The sequence below is a fragment of the Vipera berus genome (assembly GCF_964194415.1).
Source record: "Vipera berus genome assembly, chromosome: 8".
NCBI lineage: Eukaryota > Metazoa > Chordata > Lepidosauria > Squamata > Viperidae > Vipera > Vipera berus.
This window is the reverse complement of record NC_138211.1, coordinates 627,161-647,948: the sequence shown is the minus strand read 5'-3', so window position 1 is coordinate 647,948 and position 20,788 is coordinate 627,161. Positions and strand designations below refer to the sequence as shown.

At 53.0% G+C, this 20,788-nt stretch overlaps 2 protein-coding genes across 5 annotated transcripts; both read right to left on the bottom strand.

Moving 5' to 3' along the window:
* Window positions 1-1,579: 1,579 nt before the first annotated feature.
* Window positions 1,580-14,173, bottom strand: BUD13 (BUD13 homolog). 3 transcript variants are annotated; one of them, XR_014027185.1, is made up of 12 exons: window positions 14,049-14,173; window positions 13,574-13,676; window positions 13,197-13,281; window positions 12,526-12,583; window positions 11,473-11,750; window positions 10,997-11,334; window positions 10,726-10,834; window positions 10,121-10,259; window positions 9,707-9,891; window positions 9,210-9,291; window positions 8,352-8,694; window positions 1,580-1,789 (listed from the first exon to the last, which is right to left on the bottom strand). XR_014027185.1 is itself a non-coding variant. In XM_081333515.1 (11 exons), exons 1-11 carry the CDS (start codon window positions 14,162-14,164, stop codon window positions 8,601-8,603), a joined length of 1,587 nt encoding a protein of 528 aa, XP_081189641.1. In that variant the 5' UTR covers window positions 14,165-14,173; the 3' UTR covers window positions 7,903-8,600. The 3 variants fall into 3 exon arrangements, 2 of the variants coding, with proteins under 2 accessions (XP_081189641.1, XP_081189642.1); XM_081333515.1 differs by lacking the exon at window positions 1,580-1,789 and having other exon boundaries at window positions 7,903-8,694; XM_081333516.1 differs by lacking the exon at window positions 1,580-1,789 and having other exon boundaries at window positions 7,903-8,694; window positions 13,652-13,676.
* Window positions 14,174-14,902: 729 nt separating this feature from the next.
* Window positions 14,903-19,825, bottom strand: ZPR1 (ZPR1 zinc finger). Of its 2 annotated transcripts, XM_081333458.1 has the most exons (14): window positions 19,673-19,825; window positions 19,407-19,568; window positions 19,129-19,219; window positions 18,472-18,542; window positions 17,868-17,954; window positions 17,649-17,771; window positions 17,456-17,509; window positions 17,281-17,347; window positions 17,012-17,082; window positions 16,835-16,924; window positions 16,628-16,738; window positions 16,264-16,350; window positions 16,089-16,154; window positions 14,903-15,526 (listed from the first exon to the last, which is right to left on the bottom strand). In XM_081333458.1, the coding sequence occupies exons 1-14, from the start codon at window positions 19,793-19,795 to the stop codon at window positions 15,392-15,394; spliced, it is 1,338 nt and encodes a 445-aa protein (XP_081189584.1). In that variant the 5' UTR covers window positions 19,796-19,825; the 3' UTR covers window positions 14,903-15,391. The 2 variants fall into 2 exon arrangements, with proteins under 2 accessions (XP_081189584.1, XP_081189585.1); XM_081333459.1 differs by lacking the exon at window positions 19,407-19,568.
* Between the last annotated feature and the right edge of the window lie 963 nt (window positions 19,826-20,788).

The following is a 20,788-nucleotide window of genomic DNA, read 5'->3' as shown; positions in this document are numbered from 1 at the left end:
CCAAAATGGGGATTTATTTAACTTAACACTTGTTCAGCGTAAATGGCGGGAAGCATGATTGAAGATGAAATTATCACAAAGAATCAACAGGGTTTTTCTGTCTCATGGACATTTTTTCCTAGGGTCAGCAAGGAGCCGGCAGGGAATCTATGAAGCCTGGTCACCAACTTTTCAAAGTTAAGAAACAAAGTCTCCAGGGCAAACTTGGTTGTCCTGGGTTGGCTGGCCTGGATGAGAATCGTTCTAGAGTAGGAGCCGGGATCAACAGACGTAGAGCTAAGGACAGGGAGCAGTGGGAGAAAACATTCACCCGGACACCAACGGCTGGGGCTGGCTTGTTCGGAAATGACCTGGAATTAAGGATGAGCTACGAGGCAGTCAAGCCGGTTGATGGCACCATAGAATAGACGTCTTCAAACTTGGCCCTTTTACAACTTGTGGGCTTCAAATGCCAGAATTCCTCAGCCAGGCACACTGGCTGAGGAATTCTGGGAGTTGAAGTACACAAGTCATAAAAGGGCCAAGTTTGAAGACCCCTGCCATAGAATGTTGTGTTTATAGAGCACACATTCTCACACTCATTCTCTCTCTCTCTCTCTCTCTCTCTCTCTCTCTCTCTCTCTCTCTCTCTCACACACACACACACACACACACACACACACACACACACAAATATACAAAGTGGGGAGGGGGCAGGGAGGAAACAAGAAGCCCCAAAGAAATCACTCATTACAAGAAAAGGGTATTAAAATGGGAAATGCACTTTGGGATGAGCAAATGCTTGTCAGTCCACACAGAGGTCATAAAACCCCATCCTCCTTTTTTATTTTTCCAGCACCTCAGCTGGGAATGGCCAATTTGGAAAGGAAAGGAAAGGAGGGTGATGTACCTACAACCCCCAGATGAAATATGGCCAGGCGACTGAGGAAGCAACTCTTATGGCCCAAGAATACACAGCATAAAGCGTGTGCCCAGCTAGAGGAGTTTACTGGGAAAAAATAGGGCCTTCCCTTCTTCTGTTGTTGGACACTCGGAGTTTCTCGGAAGTTTCTGGAGGGACAGCCCAGAAAGGCCTTTTGCAGCAGGAACAAGAGAGCGCCTTGCGGCACCTGGTGATGAACCATTTCACCCCCTCCTAAGCTTGGTTCTGAGCAGGCCACAGAAGGGTCGTGTGGAAGGACCAACACAGAGGGACCCGGAGCTGGGAGAGAGACTTAGAGGGAGAAGACCGCTGTTGGGGTGCAACACCTCTTAGGCTTTTCAAGGTGGTACCAAAAGGCCCTGGAGGTTTGGTTTGCCTTTCTTTTTTCATCTCAAGTGTAACTCTGTGGATCTTCTTCCCCTCCACCACCCCACAATCCTTTGCCTGCAATCTGCTTTTAATTCTGAGAAGAGATGGCCAGGAGAAGGAACATTCATTCTGCACTAACAAGGGTATTAGCACTTAATTATCAGAGGTGCCTGTAATTGAAAAGGCAACACTCCATCAATCCCCCCCCCCATTCTCTATGCTCCTTGAGGCCAGCTGGGAGCTTTCTTTCCCCTTCCTTCCTTCCTGTTACTCACAGGAGCCCAAGATACTCAGATGAAAGCTTCTTGCTTAAAAGGATTGCAGGGAGCAGCAGGGCCCTGGCACTTAGGAATATTTCTCAATAAGGGCCTGCTGCATGTCACCAAAACTCACTGAATCAGGGGTGTTAAGGGTTCAGGGGCAGGTCTAACTAAGCACTTTAATTCTCTCCGAAACTTTCCAAAATTCCTTGGAGGAGGGAGACGTAGAGACATACAGCTGGAAAAGAGAGAGGGAAATGGTGGAAGGAAAAAGGGAGAAGTGGTCAGCAAAAGGCAGCCATTGGGGCTCAGTATAAACAAGCTTTTCTCCTAAACGGAGGTTTTCCAGAGAAAACCCTTAGTAGAAACCAGATTTCCCTTTATAACAATAAAGTCAATCTTGCAGGAGGAAAAGGGTTCTGTAACCCTAGATAAAGCAGAGGCCTTCTCATGCTGGGGGGAAGTCAGCAGGGAACACCTGGAGGAACTTAAAAGGTGAACTTGGGCCCGGGACTGAGGCTTGCTGCCACCCGATGGCTGTTCCGTGAAGTGCAGCCCTCTGGGACCACAACTGAGCTGGTCACTAAGATCTCTTCCTTCTGTCCAAAGGAGCCTTCGTTCTTTCTCTCCGTCCTTCCTGCCAGGCTTCCTAACCAGCCTTGGCACAGTAGAAGGGGCAGCCTTAATACTTACCCCACAGCTCAGAAAGAGGGTGGTCTCCTCTGTAAAGGGAGACCCTTCCCCTGCTCCAAACTCTGAGCTGCATTTTACACAAAAGGTCCATCCCGTTTCCCTGGGCACCTTCACCTTTTCGCAGGAAAGGTATCTGGTCATCAGTGGCTTGATTTGAATCTGCCCACTGCCAATTTAATCCAAATTTCTAAATAGAAATGGCAACAACTTCCATAATTTAATTATGCAAAGTGTAAACCAAAAACCTTTGTAGCATTTTTAAAGCCCTTTCATCCCTGATGTTGTACCACTGGGATTTTAGTATTTTTTCCTGTTTGTGATTCTGTGCTTTAAAATTCTAGAGCTCTGGAATTAAAACAAGATACATTCATTAAAAAACAAAAAAGCACCACAGTGGTTAATTATAGCCCCAGCTGGTAGCTTCCTCTGAGCAGCGCCAAGTGGGAGAGGAGAGCCTGCCAAACAGGACAGGGCAGTGGAGCTGGGCGCCTGCACCACAGATTTAGTGCAAAGGCCGGTAAGAGGCCCCAGGTAACCAGCATATTCCCCTCCTCCAGGGCAACCCCGTCCTTGTGGCCGTGGGCAGCCTGGGCACCCACGCGGAGCAGTGCAGGAGGGCTCAGGGCACGCCACAGACGCTGGCCCATATCAGAACAACATGAGCCTTCCTTGCCCAGGTGTCCTCCAGAGGTGCCCTGACTCCAGCTCCCAGGATGCCCAGGCCATGTGGGTGGCTGGGAATTGTAGTTCACCCCCAGCTTTTCCTTTAAAGATGACTTCCAAATGCTACATCTTTTCCCTTCCAGGTGGAGGCTCCAATGCCTGGTGCAAAGCAGGGGAGTAGCAACTCCCTCCAGTTATCTTCCTCCCCGGGAGGAGAGCTGGTCACGGCCAAGCAGGCGGTGGAAGCAACTCTGGTCCAACTCTGCATCTACCTCTTGCTCTACCCGTCCAGCCTGTTTCTGCTGAATGGGGGTGAAGAAGATGGGGGGCTACTGTGCACACTGAAAGCAAAGCCCTTAATCTTAACACATTACCAATGAGCTCATCAAGAAAAATCTAATTATTATGTGCAAGGCCAGGCTTAATTGCTTGTCCTCGACATGCATAGTGTACCACGTAAGCTTATTACCCAGTTTAAACTTATTATTAGCATTACCATCGTCCAGCTTCCTGTCAAAAATATAAAACAATGGAAGGGGGGTAATTAACAGCTAAACAGCCAGGCCAGGTATCTCCCTTCACAGAAGCAGCTGACCCTGCAGGAGGGCAGCCCAGGCAATGAGGAGGCAGCGCAGCCCCCCCCTCGCTGCCCTGGAAGAAAGCCAGAGCAGCTGCCATCAGCCACAGTGCTAAACACCCCCCTTCCCTCCTCCCACGTTCTTCAGGGCTTCAGCTGGGAGGGCAAAGGACACCCCTAGAGCATTCCACTTTCTCTGGAAGGGCCTGGCCAGTGTGGGCCAGCCCTTCCCTGGAATTTCCATGTCCTTCCTGCCTGGCTGCTTCCACTTCTTCTCCAATCCCTAATGAAACCGTGCTAATCAGGCAAACTGGACAGCAAAGCCAGCTGCCCCAGTCCCCACCCACACCCAGTGCTCTGCAGACAAATCATACACAAAGGAGGTTTACAATAAATTGTCCATTACCTATTTTTCCATCTGCCTCATTTGCCTAAAGATTAGCTTGCTCAGGTTGGCCATGACAGAAGCTTAAATGGGGTCTCCCCGTCTCCCCTTTCCTGTGGCTACGGCTAATCCAAGTTGGCCCCTGTTACTGGGCCATTCCTCCATTGCAGCAGCAGCAGGAGACACGCCACCACCCAGCCCAGGACCCTTCCGAAGAGACGGCTGGCTCTCCCTTTGCTCTGGAGCTCCCACCACGCTCCCAACAGACATCGACGGAAGACCGCCCCCCAAATGCATAGTCATGGGGCACAGGGACAGAGCCCCCCTCCCAGGCTGATAGGTTCCAGGCAGCGCTTGGGGACGCACATGCACTCCCTGCTCACAGCTCGGCGGATGCCTTAGTGGAAGCCTGGGAAAAGGCAGCCACGGAGGCTCTGGACCGAGTTGTACCCCTGCGGCCTCTGACCCGGCGCAGATCCCAGCGAGCCCCATGGTTCACCGCGGAGCTCCGGGAGATGAAGCGTCGGAGACGGGGCCTAGAGAGCCGTTGGAGATCGAGTCGATCCGAATCCGACCGATTGCGATTAAGAATCCTCACCAGGTCTTATCTCGCAGCGATAAAGGGTGGCAAAATCCAACTACTTTTCCACCCTCATCGCGTCCGCAGATAATCGCCTTGTTCAGGGTGACTCGCTCCCTACTGAACCAAGAGGTGAGGGAGGAACCCTTGCAGGGTCGAGCCGAGGAATTCGGTCAATATCTGTTGGATAAAATCGCTCGGATTCGAACCGGCCTGGACTCCAACTGGGCAGAGTTGGAAGAACAGGACATGGACAGTCTTGTCGACGTCATCTGGGAGGAATTTGATCCTGTGACTCCTAAGGAAGTGGACAGGATTATGAGGAGGTTGAGCTCCTCCACATGCCTACTGGACCCATGCCCTTCCTGGCTGGCTTATGCGGCTCGAGAGGGGACACGAGGCTGGTTCCTGGCGGTCATCTCTGCTTCTCTGAGTGAGGGCCACTTCCCCACTGCCTTGAAGGAGGCGGTGGTGAGACCTCTCCTCAAGAAGCCCACCTTGGACCCATCCTCATTGAATAACTTTCGTCCAGTCTCCAATCTTCGCTTCCTTGCGAAGGTTGTTGAGAGCGTGGTGGCGCATCAACTTCCTCAGGTCCTGGATGAAGCGGTTTATCTAGACCCGTGCCAATCGGGCTTCAGGCCGGACTACAGCACGGAGACGGCATTGGTCGCTCTGATGAATGATCTCTGGAGAGCCCGGGACAGGGGCCATTCCTCTGTCCTAGTCTTATTAGACCTTTCGGCGGCTTTCGATACCATCGACCATGGTATCTTGCTGCGGCGCCTCAGGGGACTGGGAGTGGGAGGCACGGTTCTGCGTTGGTTCTCCTCCTTTCTCCAGGGTCGCTCGCAGTCGGTGCTGGCAGGGGGACAGAGGTCGACCCCGAGGCCTCTCGTTTGCGGAGTCCCTCAGGGGTCGGTCCTCTCGCCTCTCCTGTTCAACATCTACATGAAACCGCTGGGTGAGATCATTCGTAGCTTTGGAGTAGGGTACCATCAGTATGCTGATGACACCCAGCTTTTCATCTCAACTCCAAACAGCATCAGTGATGCCCTCGACGTGATGTCCCGCTGCCTGAAAGCGGTCCGGGAATGGATGGGGAGGAACATGCTTCAACTGAACCCGGACAAGACTGAATGGCTGTACGTACCGGCAAGCCAGGATACTCAGAGCATCCCACCCCTTAACATCGGGGATGAGTTACTACCCCCTGTTGATAGGGCCCGCAACCTGGGTGTCCTCCTAGACTCGCAGCTGTCCCTGGAAGATCACATAGGAGCTGTGACCAAGGGGGCCTTCCCCAGGGTTCGACTGGTGCGCCAACTATGACCTTATCTGGACCTGGATGCCTTACGTACAGTCACCCATGCCCTTGTGACCTCTCGCCTAGACTACTGTAACGCTCTCTACATGGGGCTGCCCTTGAGATCCACTCGGAAGCTTCAACTGGTGCAAAGTGCAGCGGCACGGACACTTTTGGGGGCCTCCCGATACTCCCATATCACACCTCTCCTCCGTGCGCTGCACTGGCTTCCGGTTGCCTTCCGGGTGAAATTCAAGGTGCTAACAATGACATACAAAGCCCTACATGGCATGGGTCCGGACTACCTACGGGAGCACCTTCTGCCAATGTCAACACCCCACCGTCCTGTGCGCTCCCACAGAGAGGGCTTCCTCAGGGTGCCACCACTCAAGGAATGTCGGCTGGTGGCCCCCAGGGGGAGGGCATTCTCAGTGGGTGCGCCAGCCCTCTGGAACTGCTTGCCAACTGAAATCCGGATGGCCCCCGACCTCCGCACCTTCCGGCGCGACTTAAAAACTTACCTGTTCCAGCAGTCCGGCCTGGCCTGATAGCTCTAATTGGGGTCCCAGTTTGTTTTGATTATTGTTTTTCAGTACTGTTTCATTATGTTTGCCTACCTTACTCTGTACACCGCCCCGAGTCCCTCGGGAGAAGGGCGGTTTATAAAAACAAATAAATAAATAAGTAAATAAAATAAACAGGAACCCTTCCACTCCCAAGTACGTGCCCACGTGCAAGGATGTGCACCTAAGAACAGCGTTCCTGTTGTTTTGCACACTACAAAGGCCCATCTCAAAAGCAGAATGGTGTTGAGCTTCATCCCTTCACCTGAAAAATTCTCTCCCTGGGCCCATAAACTCAGGAACAAGGCTGCTGCTGTAGTGCCTTTCTGGTGCCTGCAAGTGCCCCAAACTGATCCCCACCTCATCTCATCCCTGGACCTAAAGCTGCAGGCAGAGTCAAACAGCAACTCTCAGGCTCACAGCCCCTCCCCGCAGCACAATGCAGGCCAAGGCCAGCGTGCCAACATCAGGGAGGGAGGGAGGGAGGGAGGGAGGGAGGGAGGGAGGAAGGAAGGAAGGAAGGAAGGAAGGAAGGAAGGAAGGAAGGAAGGAAAAAAAACCATCAAAGTGGGAAGTTTTAGCAGCCAAGAAAACAGAAGCAGCAGTTCCAGAATGCTTTGGGTCAATTTGCCAGTCTCTGCCACCTGGCTCCCCTGGAGCAATTCCACCCAGCAGGGCAAGGAAGAGGCCCTCGCAACCAGCACTCACTCCTTGGTGTGCTGTCCAAAGGACAGGCCTTTCCACTCAGGGGAATCCAGCCAGCTCCAGGCTTCTGCCACCTTCCTCTCCACCCCGTATGGAGACCCCCAAGCTTTCCAGAGGGTCCCTGCAATGCTGGGTCAGTTGCAGAGCAGCTCTGGATTCCCTTCAAGTCATTCCCCCCACCCCCCTGCCCCCCATCCAGGAGCCCCCGCCCCACTCCTGGCCTTCTCCTCTGCTCCCACCCCTTCCTCTGTTATCTCTGTGCCAGACGGCCCTCCTGGGCCAGCCACCGCCTCCTGCTAGCTGAGGGTCTCAGTCCCTACTGAGGACACGTTTCTGCCAATAGCGATGCCAGGGCTCTTCTGCAGCCTGTTCTCCTGCCTGTTACAAGGAGAAGGGGGCTGAGATCAAAGCACTGCACAACCAACTGCAGGAAGCAGCTGAGGGAAAGAGGTTCCAATCAGAACTGAAAGAGTGATAGGCAGTTAAGATTTCAGCACAGCACAGAGGACCCCCCCCAAAGCAGCTTAGAACACAGCAGCTCTCCTGAAGACCCAGCCCACTCCCTGCCTGACAGTGGCAAACTTCATCCAACAACAGCTGCCCAGAAAAAGCCCCTCACACAACAACGGGAACATGTCACATGTTGACTAGGAAGTTCTCTCAAGTTTGTTCATCTGCAAACAAAAAAAAGCTCCCCCAAGAGAATGGCAGGCCCCAAAAGAATAGAAGACAAAAGAGAACAGGCGAGGGGTTTTGGGGTCTGACAGCTGCTTCCATTCACACAGAAAGAAAAATGTGTCCTAAACACACAAGCCAACAGAGCCCGTTTCCTTCATTTCCTGCTACCGACACAGTAGTAACGAGAACACAGGCGCAGAATTAGGAAAAAAAAACCTGTTATTTACAAACTGTACACTTAAATTGCAGCAAGTACTGAACGTCTGTGAAGAGCCCTGCCCCTCTGCAGAGCCTGCTTTCTCTATAAACATCCTGGCGCTTCTCTGTAGCTTGCAGGGATCCCCAGAACAGCCTCCCGGATTTACGCTACAGAAGCAGTGAGAATAGAGAACTGCAAGTTGGTTTCCCAACCGACCTCTTCTGGTTTGGCCAAAAAGGAGATGACAGCCAAATTTCATCATTCCAGCAAGTCCTTTAAGGAGAGCTCAATGATTCCCTGCTCCAGGGATGCCCTACATGTTCCCAAGAGAGCGAAAGGGTGATGCTTCACACCAGGAAAGCCCCACAATTGAACTATTCAGTGGGAACAACATATCCAAGGAGACCCAGAGCACTGGGGTCTTCTCTGTGCCTCTCCCTCCCCAAAATACCTGACAATTGGGACAAGGGGCAATGACCCTGCAAGTTCTGCCTCTCGGCTGGATCAACCTTCCAGGACTCTCCCTTCCAACAGCTCACAGGACTCCTTCAAACACCCTCCGTGTTCCAGGGCTCCTATTAAGCTGCGCTGGGCACAGGGGTTCTCCTGCGGATTCCAGGTGGTGAACTCTGGTGGGTAGGAAGTATCCTTGCTTCTGCAGGAGCCTTTAAAAATCTTTGTCCCAGTTTGGCCCGGGTGCTCACATATCCTCCACGCTCCACTTGTAAGCGAGTTCCTGTGTCGCTTTTTTACTTGCTATTCTCGCAAAGCGCTTCTTCTCAAAGCCATTGGACCTGCAGAAGCAAAAGGCAACACTGCCAGATGGGAGCATCATCAGCTCTGGGTGATGCAGAGCTTTGGGGGGAACTAGATGGCTTGTGTGACAACATCAGCACCTTCCAGAACCAAATTTAATACAGGGGGAAAGGAAGACAACTCCCACCTAGAGGGGCCCTTCTAGAACGGCACAGAGGACCTACTGCCTCTTGGGCTCCTGGAGGAAAGATCAAAGGAATGTGAGGCTGTATTATGGAGTCCTTGGTGGTTTGCTTGCAGACATTTTATTGCCCAAGTAGATAACATCATCAGTGGTAGTGAGCGAAGGATTTACTCCCTGTTTATGTACAGCAACATACCCAGCCAGTGCTTCCAGGGTTAGGATTAAGGTTAAGGCAAGGCTGTACCTTAAGAAACAAACCTGTAGCCATAGGTCAACACTGCCAGCAGAGGCCTGGATCCTTCCTACTGGTCTTTGGGACACAGAACTGAGTGGTACCCATTCTGGCCACTCCCAGAAAGAGCGACTTACCTATCTACTCCGTCCCAGCGATAGCCTGGCCAGATGTTAAACCTGTTCAGTGGGGGTGCTGGCCCATTATACTTTGGCTTTTCTGGAGGAAAACAGAGGAAACAAACAATGGATACTCATTTTTTCCCCCTTAAAGAAATCAGCCATTTTAGCACAGGCCCAAGATACAAGAAGTATTAGAGATGGTTTACTGATAATATTAGATGCCTATAAAGAAGCAGTGACTTGCAGAGTATGCAAGAGGCAGACATCACTGCGACAAGCTAGAAAAACCAACCAGGGAGCAAAAAATGTGATTAAATTAACCAATGTCTTTTTCTGCATCTGCCTCTTTTAGACGTCTGCCACCCATTCCCTTGAAAGTGATTTCCCACTGATACACCCAGACCTTCTTCCCGAAAACCTTTCGGTCACTATTTCTATGCTGGCTGCTCCTTATGATAGTTTCCCCTCCTCCAAATCCGCCCGGTTGCCAGACTGAGGCTGCGAGTGCTGACCTTTGGTGCCCGGCCTCTCCTTGGCCTTCTTCTTCCTCATGAAGTCGGCCATCGGGTCTCCTTCTCGCTCCTGCTCCCGCAGCATCTGATCCAAGTCCTGGTCATCGATGTACCTCGCCAACGGCTTCTGCATTTCCTTCACTGCATCCTCTACCTTTTGCTGCTGCTGCCTGCTCTGTGCCAGGCTGGAAAAGACACAGGCGACACATGGAACGCCGCTCCTCTCAAAACCGATGCCACAGGAAGCCTCAAGTCGCCCTTCAGGCCCTCCACCAAAGGACAGTTAAGTGGAGGTCCTTGCAAAAACCTCACCTTGAGATTCTACAACCGGCTCTCCTGCCAGAAGCCAACACTGGCCGGAAAGCCCTTCAGGCCTTTTTCCCAGGGCCCCCATGCTGGAGGGCAGAAACTTACCCTCTCCCCCACTTGGCGTACTGCTCGTCTCGCTCAGACGTCTCTTCGGCTCTCTTGCGCTGCTCTAGCCGCTCCTGTTTCAGGTCCCTCTTACGGCCCAACTCATCCCGGAAAACCGTCTTCGCGTGCCGAGATTCATCTGAAGGGGAAAGGGGTATAGCAGAAGACTCAAAAGCAACCACACAGTTAAGGAAGCTTCCAGGTGGAGGTGTCTGTCCCTCATTTTCTTCCACCACAGATTCTTGTAGCAAGAGCAAAACCACAATGGGAAAAGAGAAGAGGGATAGGAACGGATTTACTACTGCTAAGCTTGTAAGCCGCCCTGAGTCTTCGGAGAAGGGCGGGATATAAATGGAATTAAAATAAAAAAATAAATAAAATAAATTTAATTGGCAACACTTGATCCCCCACAGAATCCCAAGAAAGGAGCAGCAAGATTTCATAATGGGAACACAATGTGGAAGTATCTAGTCAGTCCACCTGCTGCCCTGAACATCCAACAAACTGGCCACCTGGACCAGATTCTGCCTGGAAGAAGCTGGGCAGAAGCCAGGCCTGCACTATGGATATGCCACACAATCAGGATCTGTAGAAAAGATTCTTACCCTCCAGATGTCTGCTATTGTTGCTGCTGCCAGCCTGCTTCTTAAATTCCTGCTGCTCCCTTCTCAGCAGATCAGCTGATACCAAGCCAGCTTTGCCCCCTGACAGCATCTGAGGAAGACACAAGCCGGAATCAGCGTGAGAGGCACGTCCCACAAATCATTCATTCATGGAACAGCCTATTGCCTCTCGGCAGCCTCAGCTGGAGCAAGGCTTTCTCCCCCCCAAGTGGGCCCCGCAGCACATCTCAAGTGCTGGAAGCCAAAGCCTCACCCTCTGGCCGCTCCCATTGGACTCCAAGGCCTGATGACGTGGCAGGACAGTGGAGGGGCTCCTGGACCTGCGGCCTTTCCTTTTTGCTTCTGTTCCTCTTCGGGGAGGAGATAAGTCCGAATCTGAAGATTTGTGCCGATTCCTTCTAGGAGGGGAGAGATCGGAAGGATAATTTGGTCGTTGTGTGCCTGGTCGGCCAGTGGCCCGTGGTGGCGAAAGGTCTGAATCTGAGGGGGCTTGAGCTCTCCCCCCTGTTGGAGAAGAACCAGAACTGGATTCAGAATCATGTCTTTGCCGCTTCCTTGGCAATGCTGCTGTTGGCTGAGGCTGCAAGTTGCCTGGAAAAACCGTGAAGAAAAAGAGACATTTTCAGAATGCATCACCAAAGATGGCCAATGGTGGCCAAGGTTTCATTGAGGAGTTCGGACATCTCACACCCCACACTATGTGAGGTACTTTGGCACAGGATTACTCACTGCTGGCTGGCAGCAGCAAATCTCCCTCAGCACAAGATGCTTTCTTGCAAGGCGAGGACACCTCAGCAGCAGCAGCTGCCGCCGCCTTATACTTCTGGCCCGCAGAGCGCTCGTCTGAGAACAATTCACGTTGGCTTCCACTCGATCCTTTGACACGATTTGTGCCCCTTGCTGAAAGCACTCTTTTAGGGGACAGATCAGGCTGGGCATGATGGGCCCTCCTAGGTGGGGACTGGTCCAACAAATGCTTTTTTTCGTTTGTTCTGGAGGTTTCTGAACTGAGTGAGATAACAGAAAGAACAATCTAAGTTTCTTACAAATACACCAAGTTTCAATTAGTATTGTGTTGCAAGATACAGTTTTATTTATTTTTGGTCTTTGCCTGGGTACTGAAGAAGGAAAAATTCTCCTGATCCAAGAACTCTCTGGCTTATTCAGCAATCTGGCAGTAGCATATAACATCAAGCAACACAAGTTTTTCCTCCTAAGCCAAAATCCCAAGAACCACAAAATTAAAATTGAAGGGGCCATTGAGGTCCGAGAACTCAAAACATGCCCACTGCAGAAATCCAAATTAAAGCATTCTTAATAGAAGGCAGTCCAATCTCTACATGAATGTTGCTTGACATCCCCTACTAAACCCTTCCAAAGAAATCCTGAAAACTACAAATAATAATATTAAATAAATTTAAAATAAATAAAGCATAGGAAACAGGAAGCTCATTCCTAGTGGATTTTTGTTTTGGAAACTTCACTAAATCAATGGATTGGATAGTGTGGAAGTCCAGCAGCTGTGTCTTTAAAAAGTGCCGCTCCCATTTATTCCCCCCACAAACTGTCTGAAATAACAGCTTTTGCGCTAAATAAAAGGCCTCCAATCAGATGTAAATGCAATTGATGTGGTAAAGCTTTACCCCAAATATTGTAAAACAATCCAAGAAATACAAGCATGTCAACCCTGAGCTACAAATATTCTCCTTTATTAATACAAGCAACAGACAAAGCCAGAAAAATTAGGCTGTTAGCTACTCAGCTAACATTCCCACATCTCACCTGCTTATTGATGTAGTTGTCATAGAATGTCCAAATAACTGTGGCTCTTCATTCTGATCTTTAAAAACAAACATAAAACATTCTTAATATACAAGGCATCCGTAAGATCCACAATTGTCTGTCTCCATCTGGCTGTTTCCCAAAATGTGGAAATTACAACCTACAGAATTCCTAAACAGCAAGCAAAGCCCTGGAGAGCTGGAGGGCACCAAATTTGTTTCTGAAGAAAGTTGGTTTAAAAAAAAATGGTTTTTCAAAGGAAAGTAACATGTGGAACTTAGACAATATCTACCTTCCCACTTTTGGACCTTCTAAATATCCTACAGAGAAAAAATCCCACTTTCAACAAACCACATCTTCTTATCAGAGAAGCAAACAAGAGACTGTGTTAAATACCTCATACAAGGCTAGACATAGGAAATTAATTCTACAAGCACATAATTTTCTTCCTTCAGATGTAAAAGAACTACACATTCAGTAGTGCTTATTCTGTTCTACAATTCTCTTCCAAACCGTTCCAGCTTTCACCTTTTAAAGCATCTTTTCAGCCAGCATAACCTGAGTCCTCTTTGCTCAAAGCCTGAATTAGTAGAGGGTACATGCAGTCAGTCCGGCTTAAGTATCTCACGCACAATTAAACCATTCTCTCAGAGAAGCTCCAAACTGCTAACCTCCTAATAACTTCCATTTGTTACTTGCTCGGAAAGCTTCCATCCATTTAACTTCATCCGGCCGTTCATCGATAAATTCAGCCACCTGGAAACAACAGATAAGACAGGCCTGTTTTTCTGCACAGCTAAAAGCCCTCCTACCAAAGAACCGGTTACACAATTCCCTGAGGATCGGCCCCAGAAGGAGTCCAAAAGCTCGGAAGGCAAAATCTCTGGTCCCGGTGACCTCCTAGCCAGACTGGATCCTGCAACAACCAGTTAAACCGTTTCCACTCAACGGGTGCTGCTTGTCTGATAGCTTTGGTTTGACACGAGCCAGAGTTGTAACCGCTCGCGCTGCAGGCAACGGGCGAGGCTCCGGCCGCCTCACTACTCACCACCGGCCGGTCGCTCTCGTCCCCCTCCTCCTCCTCCTCGCCCTCCCCCTCCTCGGCAGGCCGGCTCTTCCAGCTCACGTCGTCGTCGTCCACGATGCGCATCCTGCGGGCGGGAGAAAGAGCGCCTTCAGCGCCGGTTCAGCCTCGTTCCCAAGCGCGCCGCCCTCGCAGGCAGGAACCTTCGCGGGAGGAGAAGGGCCCGGCCGGATCCTCGCAGCTCAACCGAAGGGACTCCCGCCGGAGCCTGCCTCCAGACGGCCCCGGCTGCCCCTTGAGGGAGGCGGCCAAGCGGCCCAGGGAGACCGACCCCCCCCCCGGGCTTCTCGTTTCCTCGCGGCGCCCACGCGCCCCACCAGGATCCCCACGCGCAGGGAGAAGCCCGCCGGCCTCGCGGGACGCGAAGCAGCGGCCGGTCCAGGCCCGCGCAGGGGGGCGCCCGGGAAGACCGGAGGCCCGCAAGGCCGAAATCACTCACCGGCCGGCCGCCGCCCTCTTCTTCCGCCGCCGCTTCTTGTCCGCCTCGGCATGGCCGCCCTCCAGGTAGCGCCGCCGCAAGTACTCGGCCTTTGAGAGGCTGGAGGCCGCCGCCATCTTCCCTTAGAGACCCGGAAGCAGAAGGAGGGCAACCGTCGAGCAAGGCCTCGGAGGAAACGGCCCCTCTGGTCGCCTCCGGCGCACGAGGTCGCCCCCTGGCGGCGCCTGTGGCTACCACCGACACCCTCCGCATCCGGGGAGCCGGCTCTCTCGTTTCACCGGGCTGCGATGTTAATTGGACTGTTGCGAGTGGCCCATCCAGAGCGGCGGGCAGGCTTAATTGTGACCGTTGTTGCCAGTGAGTTGGCAAGATGCCCTCTGCAGCAGAGCTCAGTCTGCCTCTCAAGATGCCAGGAGAACCTGAAACGCAGCTCCCCCGCTGCCCCTCCCCAGGCCCTGCTTCCTAGCCCGTCTCTGCCCCAGAGGGGCCAGTTCCAATTTTCCCTGCTTTGAAGCTACCACCACCTTTATGGCACCTCGCCTTCTTGTACAGGGAGCAAAGAATACAAGCCAGACCTGCAGCACAGCCCCAGAAAGCAGTAGCCCTCCCACCATGGTGACCACTGAACTCCAAACTGTTTTAGCGATCCAAACGTGTGCTGCTTTGCTTGAAATTGGATGGAGCCGCTCCTTTCATCTATGCCATGAACCAGAGTCAGCTTAGGGGTTCGCCCACATCCTCTTAAGTTGCTCGGGAAGGGCAACCTGGAGGATGATTCGCTATGGGGGGTACGCTCTCCATCGATTGTTCCCGGGCCTTGGGTTCTGAAGGATCACAGATTAGCATCGGAGAGATTTTGCTTATTGATTAGGCATAATTTTCTTTATTCCAGTTTTCACTTTGTTAAGGGTCCAGAATCTCTGCAGAAAGGCCAAGCCAGGACATTGCCAACCTCTTGTGTTGCTGGGCTCCCGGTCGCTATAACCCCCGAATCCATCACTCGCACCAGCAGGAGAGTTGTAGGAAATTATCAGCATGGTTATTGATAGTACAAGGGCAGCTTGCAAACTCTGAAAGAGAAGGGTCATGTAATTGCCCCCTTGGGCTCAAGATTTCCCCAGGAAAGGAGCAGGAAGCGAGAAGTCACCCTTCAGCTTCACTTTAAGACAAGGATACCGACTTCCCAACTTCAATTTTAATAGAGTCCAGCCAGCCTGCCTTCTATGTCTGGGGCAGAGTCAATCTTGACAACAAGCTACTTCTTGCGAAAGAAAAGCAGTCGACAAAAGCCTGAAACCCAACAGTCTAGTACTTTCCACACGGTGCCTTGTATGTCAACTTGGCTACTGAGGGGAAGACAAATCTGCCTGGTAGCCCTCTGTTCTCATGTCATTCAGGCCCAGCTCCTCATTGTGTTCGAAGCGCCGCTCGTATCGCTCCACACGCAACTCCGGGTCTTCTTCAGGAGCATAGAGATTCTGGAAGTGCAAAGGGGCTGCATCAGGCAAGACTACGAGGCAGCAGGCTGTGTACAATAAATCCCTGGGGTTTGCAATCTTTTGTCCAAATCCAGTAAGATTCCTTTTAGGAACAGGATTGGGGTTTATAAAAAGCCAAAATCAAAAGTGCTAAGAATCACCTACACCATTATTAAAAATATGCACAACACCCCCTTCGTGCACCTTCCCTGGAAACACCGAGGTCAGCCTTCCCCAACGCAACATTGGCCAAACTGCCCTGCTGGCATATCCAAAGATGCCAGAACAATAAAAGTGACTCTCGTAACCCGGCAGTTCAACAATGAAGGCCAGAGAGGGTAGACTTTACAGCCTCCTACGTCTTGCCCACAGGGACATTCCATAACAGAGGATGCCTGGAAGCCCCTCAGCCAGGTATAAACATATGGTATGTTTGCCCTTCATTGAGCCATTACAGGAAACACAAAACAGTTGCATTTTCGAACAGAATACCCAATAATTCTTCTAAAACTGATGGTCCTTTCCCTCTTCCTCCCGTGTTATCTGCATCAATTTGCATTACCTGAAGGTAACTGTTTCCTGCAGGATCATCCAGAACAAGATGTACCCTCATCTGCCCATCTACAATCTGGCAGAAAAAGAAAAGGGAAAACTCTCGCCATCCGACCAGATGCAGGGCTCACCCTCCCTCCTGCACCTGAGGAGTGGGATGCAAGTGGGATGCAAAGGTGGCCTACCTGCTGGAGCTTCCTGCCAAAGGCGCGCAGCTTGTCTGCCTTCTCAGGGCAAGAGCCGTCCCCCAGAGTGAAAGGGTTCTTCTCCACCTGCGGGAGACACGGCTCAGGATTAGGCCCAACGCGGGGAGAACGCCTCCAGGTCCCACTCCCCCAGACCACCCTAAGGCATCCCCTCCCAAAATCACCCTTGGAGACCCGGCTGTCAGTTCTCTGCCTTCTGTCCAGATGCCAGACGTCAAGAGGCAGGAGCAGCTCAGCCCAAGGTCAAGGTTTTCACGCTCACTGCTGTTCCAGGTGATCTCCAGTTCCCTCGTTTTAAGAAATGTGGTAATACAGGAGAGGCCTTGAGTTATCGCTCACTCACCAGAGCCTGGATGTCCTTCAGCAACCCTTCAAGAGTGGTGAATTTTCCACCCAGACCTCCCATTCCTAACTCAAACTCCAGCTCTGGGATCTGTATCATGCACGTTTCTGACTGCAAAAAGAGAGAACTTTGTTTATTTCTGGGAGAGACCGGCTGCAGCTGTTTACAAAAAGTGCAAATGTCAGAACTGATGGAAAAGAGCGTCACCTTTAGGACATCCCTTGTCATGTCTTCAGGGCCCATCACATGAAGGGTTATCTTGGTACCCAAAGGCTCAATACCTCCCCCGGATTTCACCTAAGGCAATAAAGGGGGGAGGGGGTGTCAAGCAGTAACGGGGAGTAGAGCCCTTGGTGACTCGCCTTCCAGAAGAAAAAGACTGACCTCGTTTGTTCTGTGCCCACAGGCATCGCAGTTTGTAGCCATGAGGATGACTTCCTTGAAATGGGGAATCTCTGAGAAGCAGTAAAGAAAAACTCCACCACGCAGACCCAGCAGCCTCACTCCCCAGCCCTCTTGCTCTACACCCCAGGCCTCGCTTGGCAGCAGAGGAGGAGCCCGCTCAGCTCCTTCTGCCCTCCAGGAGCCAGTGCCCACACCGGGGCCCTGTCACAGGGCCACTGCATGCAGGCAAGCAGCGTCTCAAAGGATACGCACCAGCTTCATGTTTGTGCTTGAGGGAGCGTTGCATTCAGGACAGTTGGTGCTGAACTGCAGTACCTGGTGGGAGAGAAGCCACACTGAGGCGTCTCTGCTCCTGACCAGACAGGGGCCGGTCCAAAGGGGGACTCAGCCACCCAACTGCCAGCCCCTTCACCACCCTCTCACCTCGTTCCTCAGATCATCTGCAGAATCAGCGGAATCCTCCTCCAAGCCCTCTTCCTGGAGGGGGGGGAAACAGAGGGGTCCACAAGGGTTCGGCATGCAGGCCATCAGGGCTTGCAACAGAGTTCAGAGGCCACAGGAACGGCGTGGGGCTGCACTCACGCAAGACCTTTCCAAGCCGTTACCTTTCCGTTACCTCTATTCCAAGCAGAGCTGCTTGCTGGGCTGTCCTCCTGTAATGGGTGACCTCTAGAGCATCATCCTTCTGTGGGGCGTGAGGGTTCTCCACAAAGCTGTTTCCTGAAGGATCATCGAGAATCTGGAGGGGAAAAGAGGTGCCACCAAAATCACTCTTTTGCCAGGATTAACAATGCCTGCAGGCAGAAGCTCCTCTCAGCACCGCACGGTAACTTACAAAAGTGAAAGCTGACTCCATTTCCTTCAGGCCTCTCAACTTAGAGATGAATTCGTCAATCTTTCCTGCCACTTCAGTGTCCATTTTCTATGGCCCAAAAATAGAAACCACTGACTTGATTTCCCAGTGAAAGCAGCACACAAAGACACAGGAGCTTCGAGAGTCCAAGCTGGGACTGTTCCTCTAGAAAGGCTCCTCTGCAGTAAGAACCCTAAACCACCAGTCAAAACTCCAGGGCTTGTTCATTTTCTGGACTGACTACGTGACAAAGCAGGCCCTGGTACACAAGCACTTTCATTGTGAAATATTTAAGGGTGCCACAAACTCCTTGGAATTCCTCCCAGGTGAAGCTGTCAGCATTGCAGCCAGCCATGTGAAAACAGGCAGATGACAATCCTGTCCCGTTTCACTTCCCGAGGGGGGCTTCAAACCCCAATAATTTACTAATGAACAGAGATCTAACTAGAACAGCCACCAGGTGTTTTTTCCCCCGGATGCCAGGAAGCCTGTCTGCAATTAACACAGCCAAATGCCAAGCTAGAATGTTGCCCCGTGTGACGGAAGCACCCCCCCAACCCTTCCCAGATTCTTTCAAGCGGCTTACTCTGCGCTGGGGCTGCTCCTGCTCCAGTGCTGCTATGGCTCTGTCGAGGATCCCTTCCAGGGTTGTAAGAACTGATCGGAGGGAAAGGGGGAAAACACTGCCACAATTACTCCATGCTTCCAGACAATCACAAATTTCTTCCACCCAGAAAAAATAACTATCCTAACTATTAAAAAACAAAAACAAAAAACAGGCTGGTTCACACAAACTAATAACATGGCATCCTGCCAACCACCAGAACCTCTGGAGGAAGCCAATGGTCCGAAAGAAGGAAAGGCTGCAGCTTCTGTCCCTCAAAAGATGGCAACACACGCACCAGGCGCTCTCGCCCTTGTCTAACCCCAAGCCCCCCCCACCCCCCCATGCCCTAATTCCAATTGGCCTGGAGAAACGGCCACACAGATTAAAGCCGCAGTACCTTAGAGCCAAAAAGCAACCCAGCTTGCAAAGGAGCCAATGCTCCCCTCCTCGGACCCAAGGAAAGCTAGCTGGGAGGGCCGCAGCACCTGCTTACGGGAATCGCCCTGCAGCGGAGCCCCCTGGCAGGTGTGCCCTGCCCGGCACTCCCCCTCCCGTCCAGGAAAGCAGGGAGGTGCAGGGGACCCCTCTCTGCGACCCCCTGCCCCAAGGCAGGCCGGAAGAGGGCCTGGCACCCACCTCCCTTCTGAGAGAAAGCCGGGATTTCAAAGTCCAGCTCTGGCACCCTGGCGGTGGCGCCGTCCGTCTTCACCACGGTCCTGTTCAGGTCCTGGAGAGAAAGAAGGGGGTCAGCAGAGGCGGCTCTGCCCCAGGACCACCCAGCCAGGAGCCCCGGGAGGACCCCCCCCCCTTCGAGGGCTCTGCCCGAGACCCCCCCTCCCCCTTGGGGGGGAGAAGGGGGGTCGCCTTTGGGAGCCGGGGGCGTGGCCAGGGCGTGGCCCCCGCAGCGAGCCCACCTGCCGGCTCCTCACGGCCAGCGCGTAGCGCACCCCCCGCGCCTGGATGCGCCCGGCCGACTGGACCTCCGCGTTGCTCCAGCCGCAGCTACCGCAGGCGAAGGAGCCCACGATGACCTCCCGGAAGAAAGGGATGCGGGTCAGCAGCAGCCGCGTCACGCCCTGCGGGGGGAGGGAGAGGCTGAGGCCCGGCCGGGCTGCCCCGCGCGGCAGGCGGGACCCCTCCGGGACCCCCGGGCAGCGCCCGCCCGCCCGCCCGCCCGCACCTGGCGGAAGCAGCGCATGCACAGCGACTCCAGCTCGGTCGGCAGCTGCCCTTCGTCGTCGGCGCTCAGCGGAGGGAAGAGCCCCGCGGACGCCCCCGCCGGCTCCCGGCCCCCCGCCGCCATGCCGCCCGGACCCCCCGCGCCGTCTTCCGCTTCCGGCGGAAGGAGGACGCAGACGCCCGGTGACGTCACTCGCGCGCCCCGCCGCCCTGGTGGCGAGCGTCAAGAGGCGGCCCGCGGGCGCCGCTCCCTCCCCCCCCTCCCCGCGTGCCGGGGTCGCCCGGGGGCTCCTGCGCCGAGTGGGAAAGGGGGGCCCCGGAGGTCGTCTAGTCCAAGCCCCCGCCCGAGCGGCAGGCCGTGCAGAGCTTCAGGCAAGCGGCCGCCCGGTCTCCGGTGTCCAGCCGCTCCTGCCCCGTTCTAGGTTGCTCCTCTCCTTGCTTGCTTTTCCTCCGTCGCTGCCTGTCGAGCGCTCGGGTGCTTGGAGGCCAGGCTGACACACACCCCCTTCTCAGAATCCATTTGTGCCATATTCATAAACGTATCTTTAAAACGTTGTTCCGTGGATCCTGCCGTCTCCCGAGGAGGGGGGAACGGATGTGTATTGAGCCTGTATTAGGCATTTCAAAGGAAAAGAGAAGCCTTTTGAACTGGGGGAACAAAAGGGGGGGTTAGGGTAGGAGCATCTGGCTTGTGCCACGGAAGAGAGCAATAAACATAAAAGGTCCTAAGTTCCTTTTTCCCACGAGAAGGATGATACGAGGTAAATGATGGGGGACTGACCAAATGGGGTTAAGGGGGGGGTTGAACCGGGAACTCTTTATAAGGGTTTAGTTTGTGGAACAATATTAAGTCCTGTCTTGTATTCCTACAACCAAGCATGTCGTAGTAAAGATTTCTTTTGGACTAAGATTTGGCTCCAAGAGTTTTGTCTTCCTAAGATGTGGTTTGAGGTGGGTCCTGACACCCCTCCTTTGTGGCGGCCCCCGAGATATTGGAAGGCTGCTCTGGTGTCGCCCCCCCGGTCCTTCTCTTCCTTAAACCGGACACCCCCAATTCCTGCATCCGTCCTTCGTATGTGTCAGGGCCCCCCCGGACCCTCTTTGTGGCTCTGCCCTG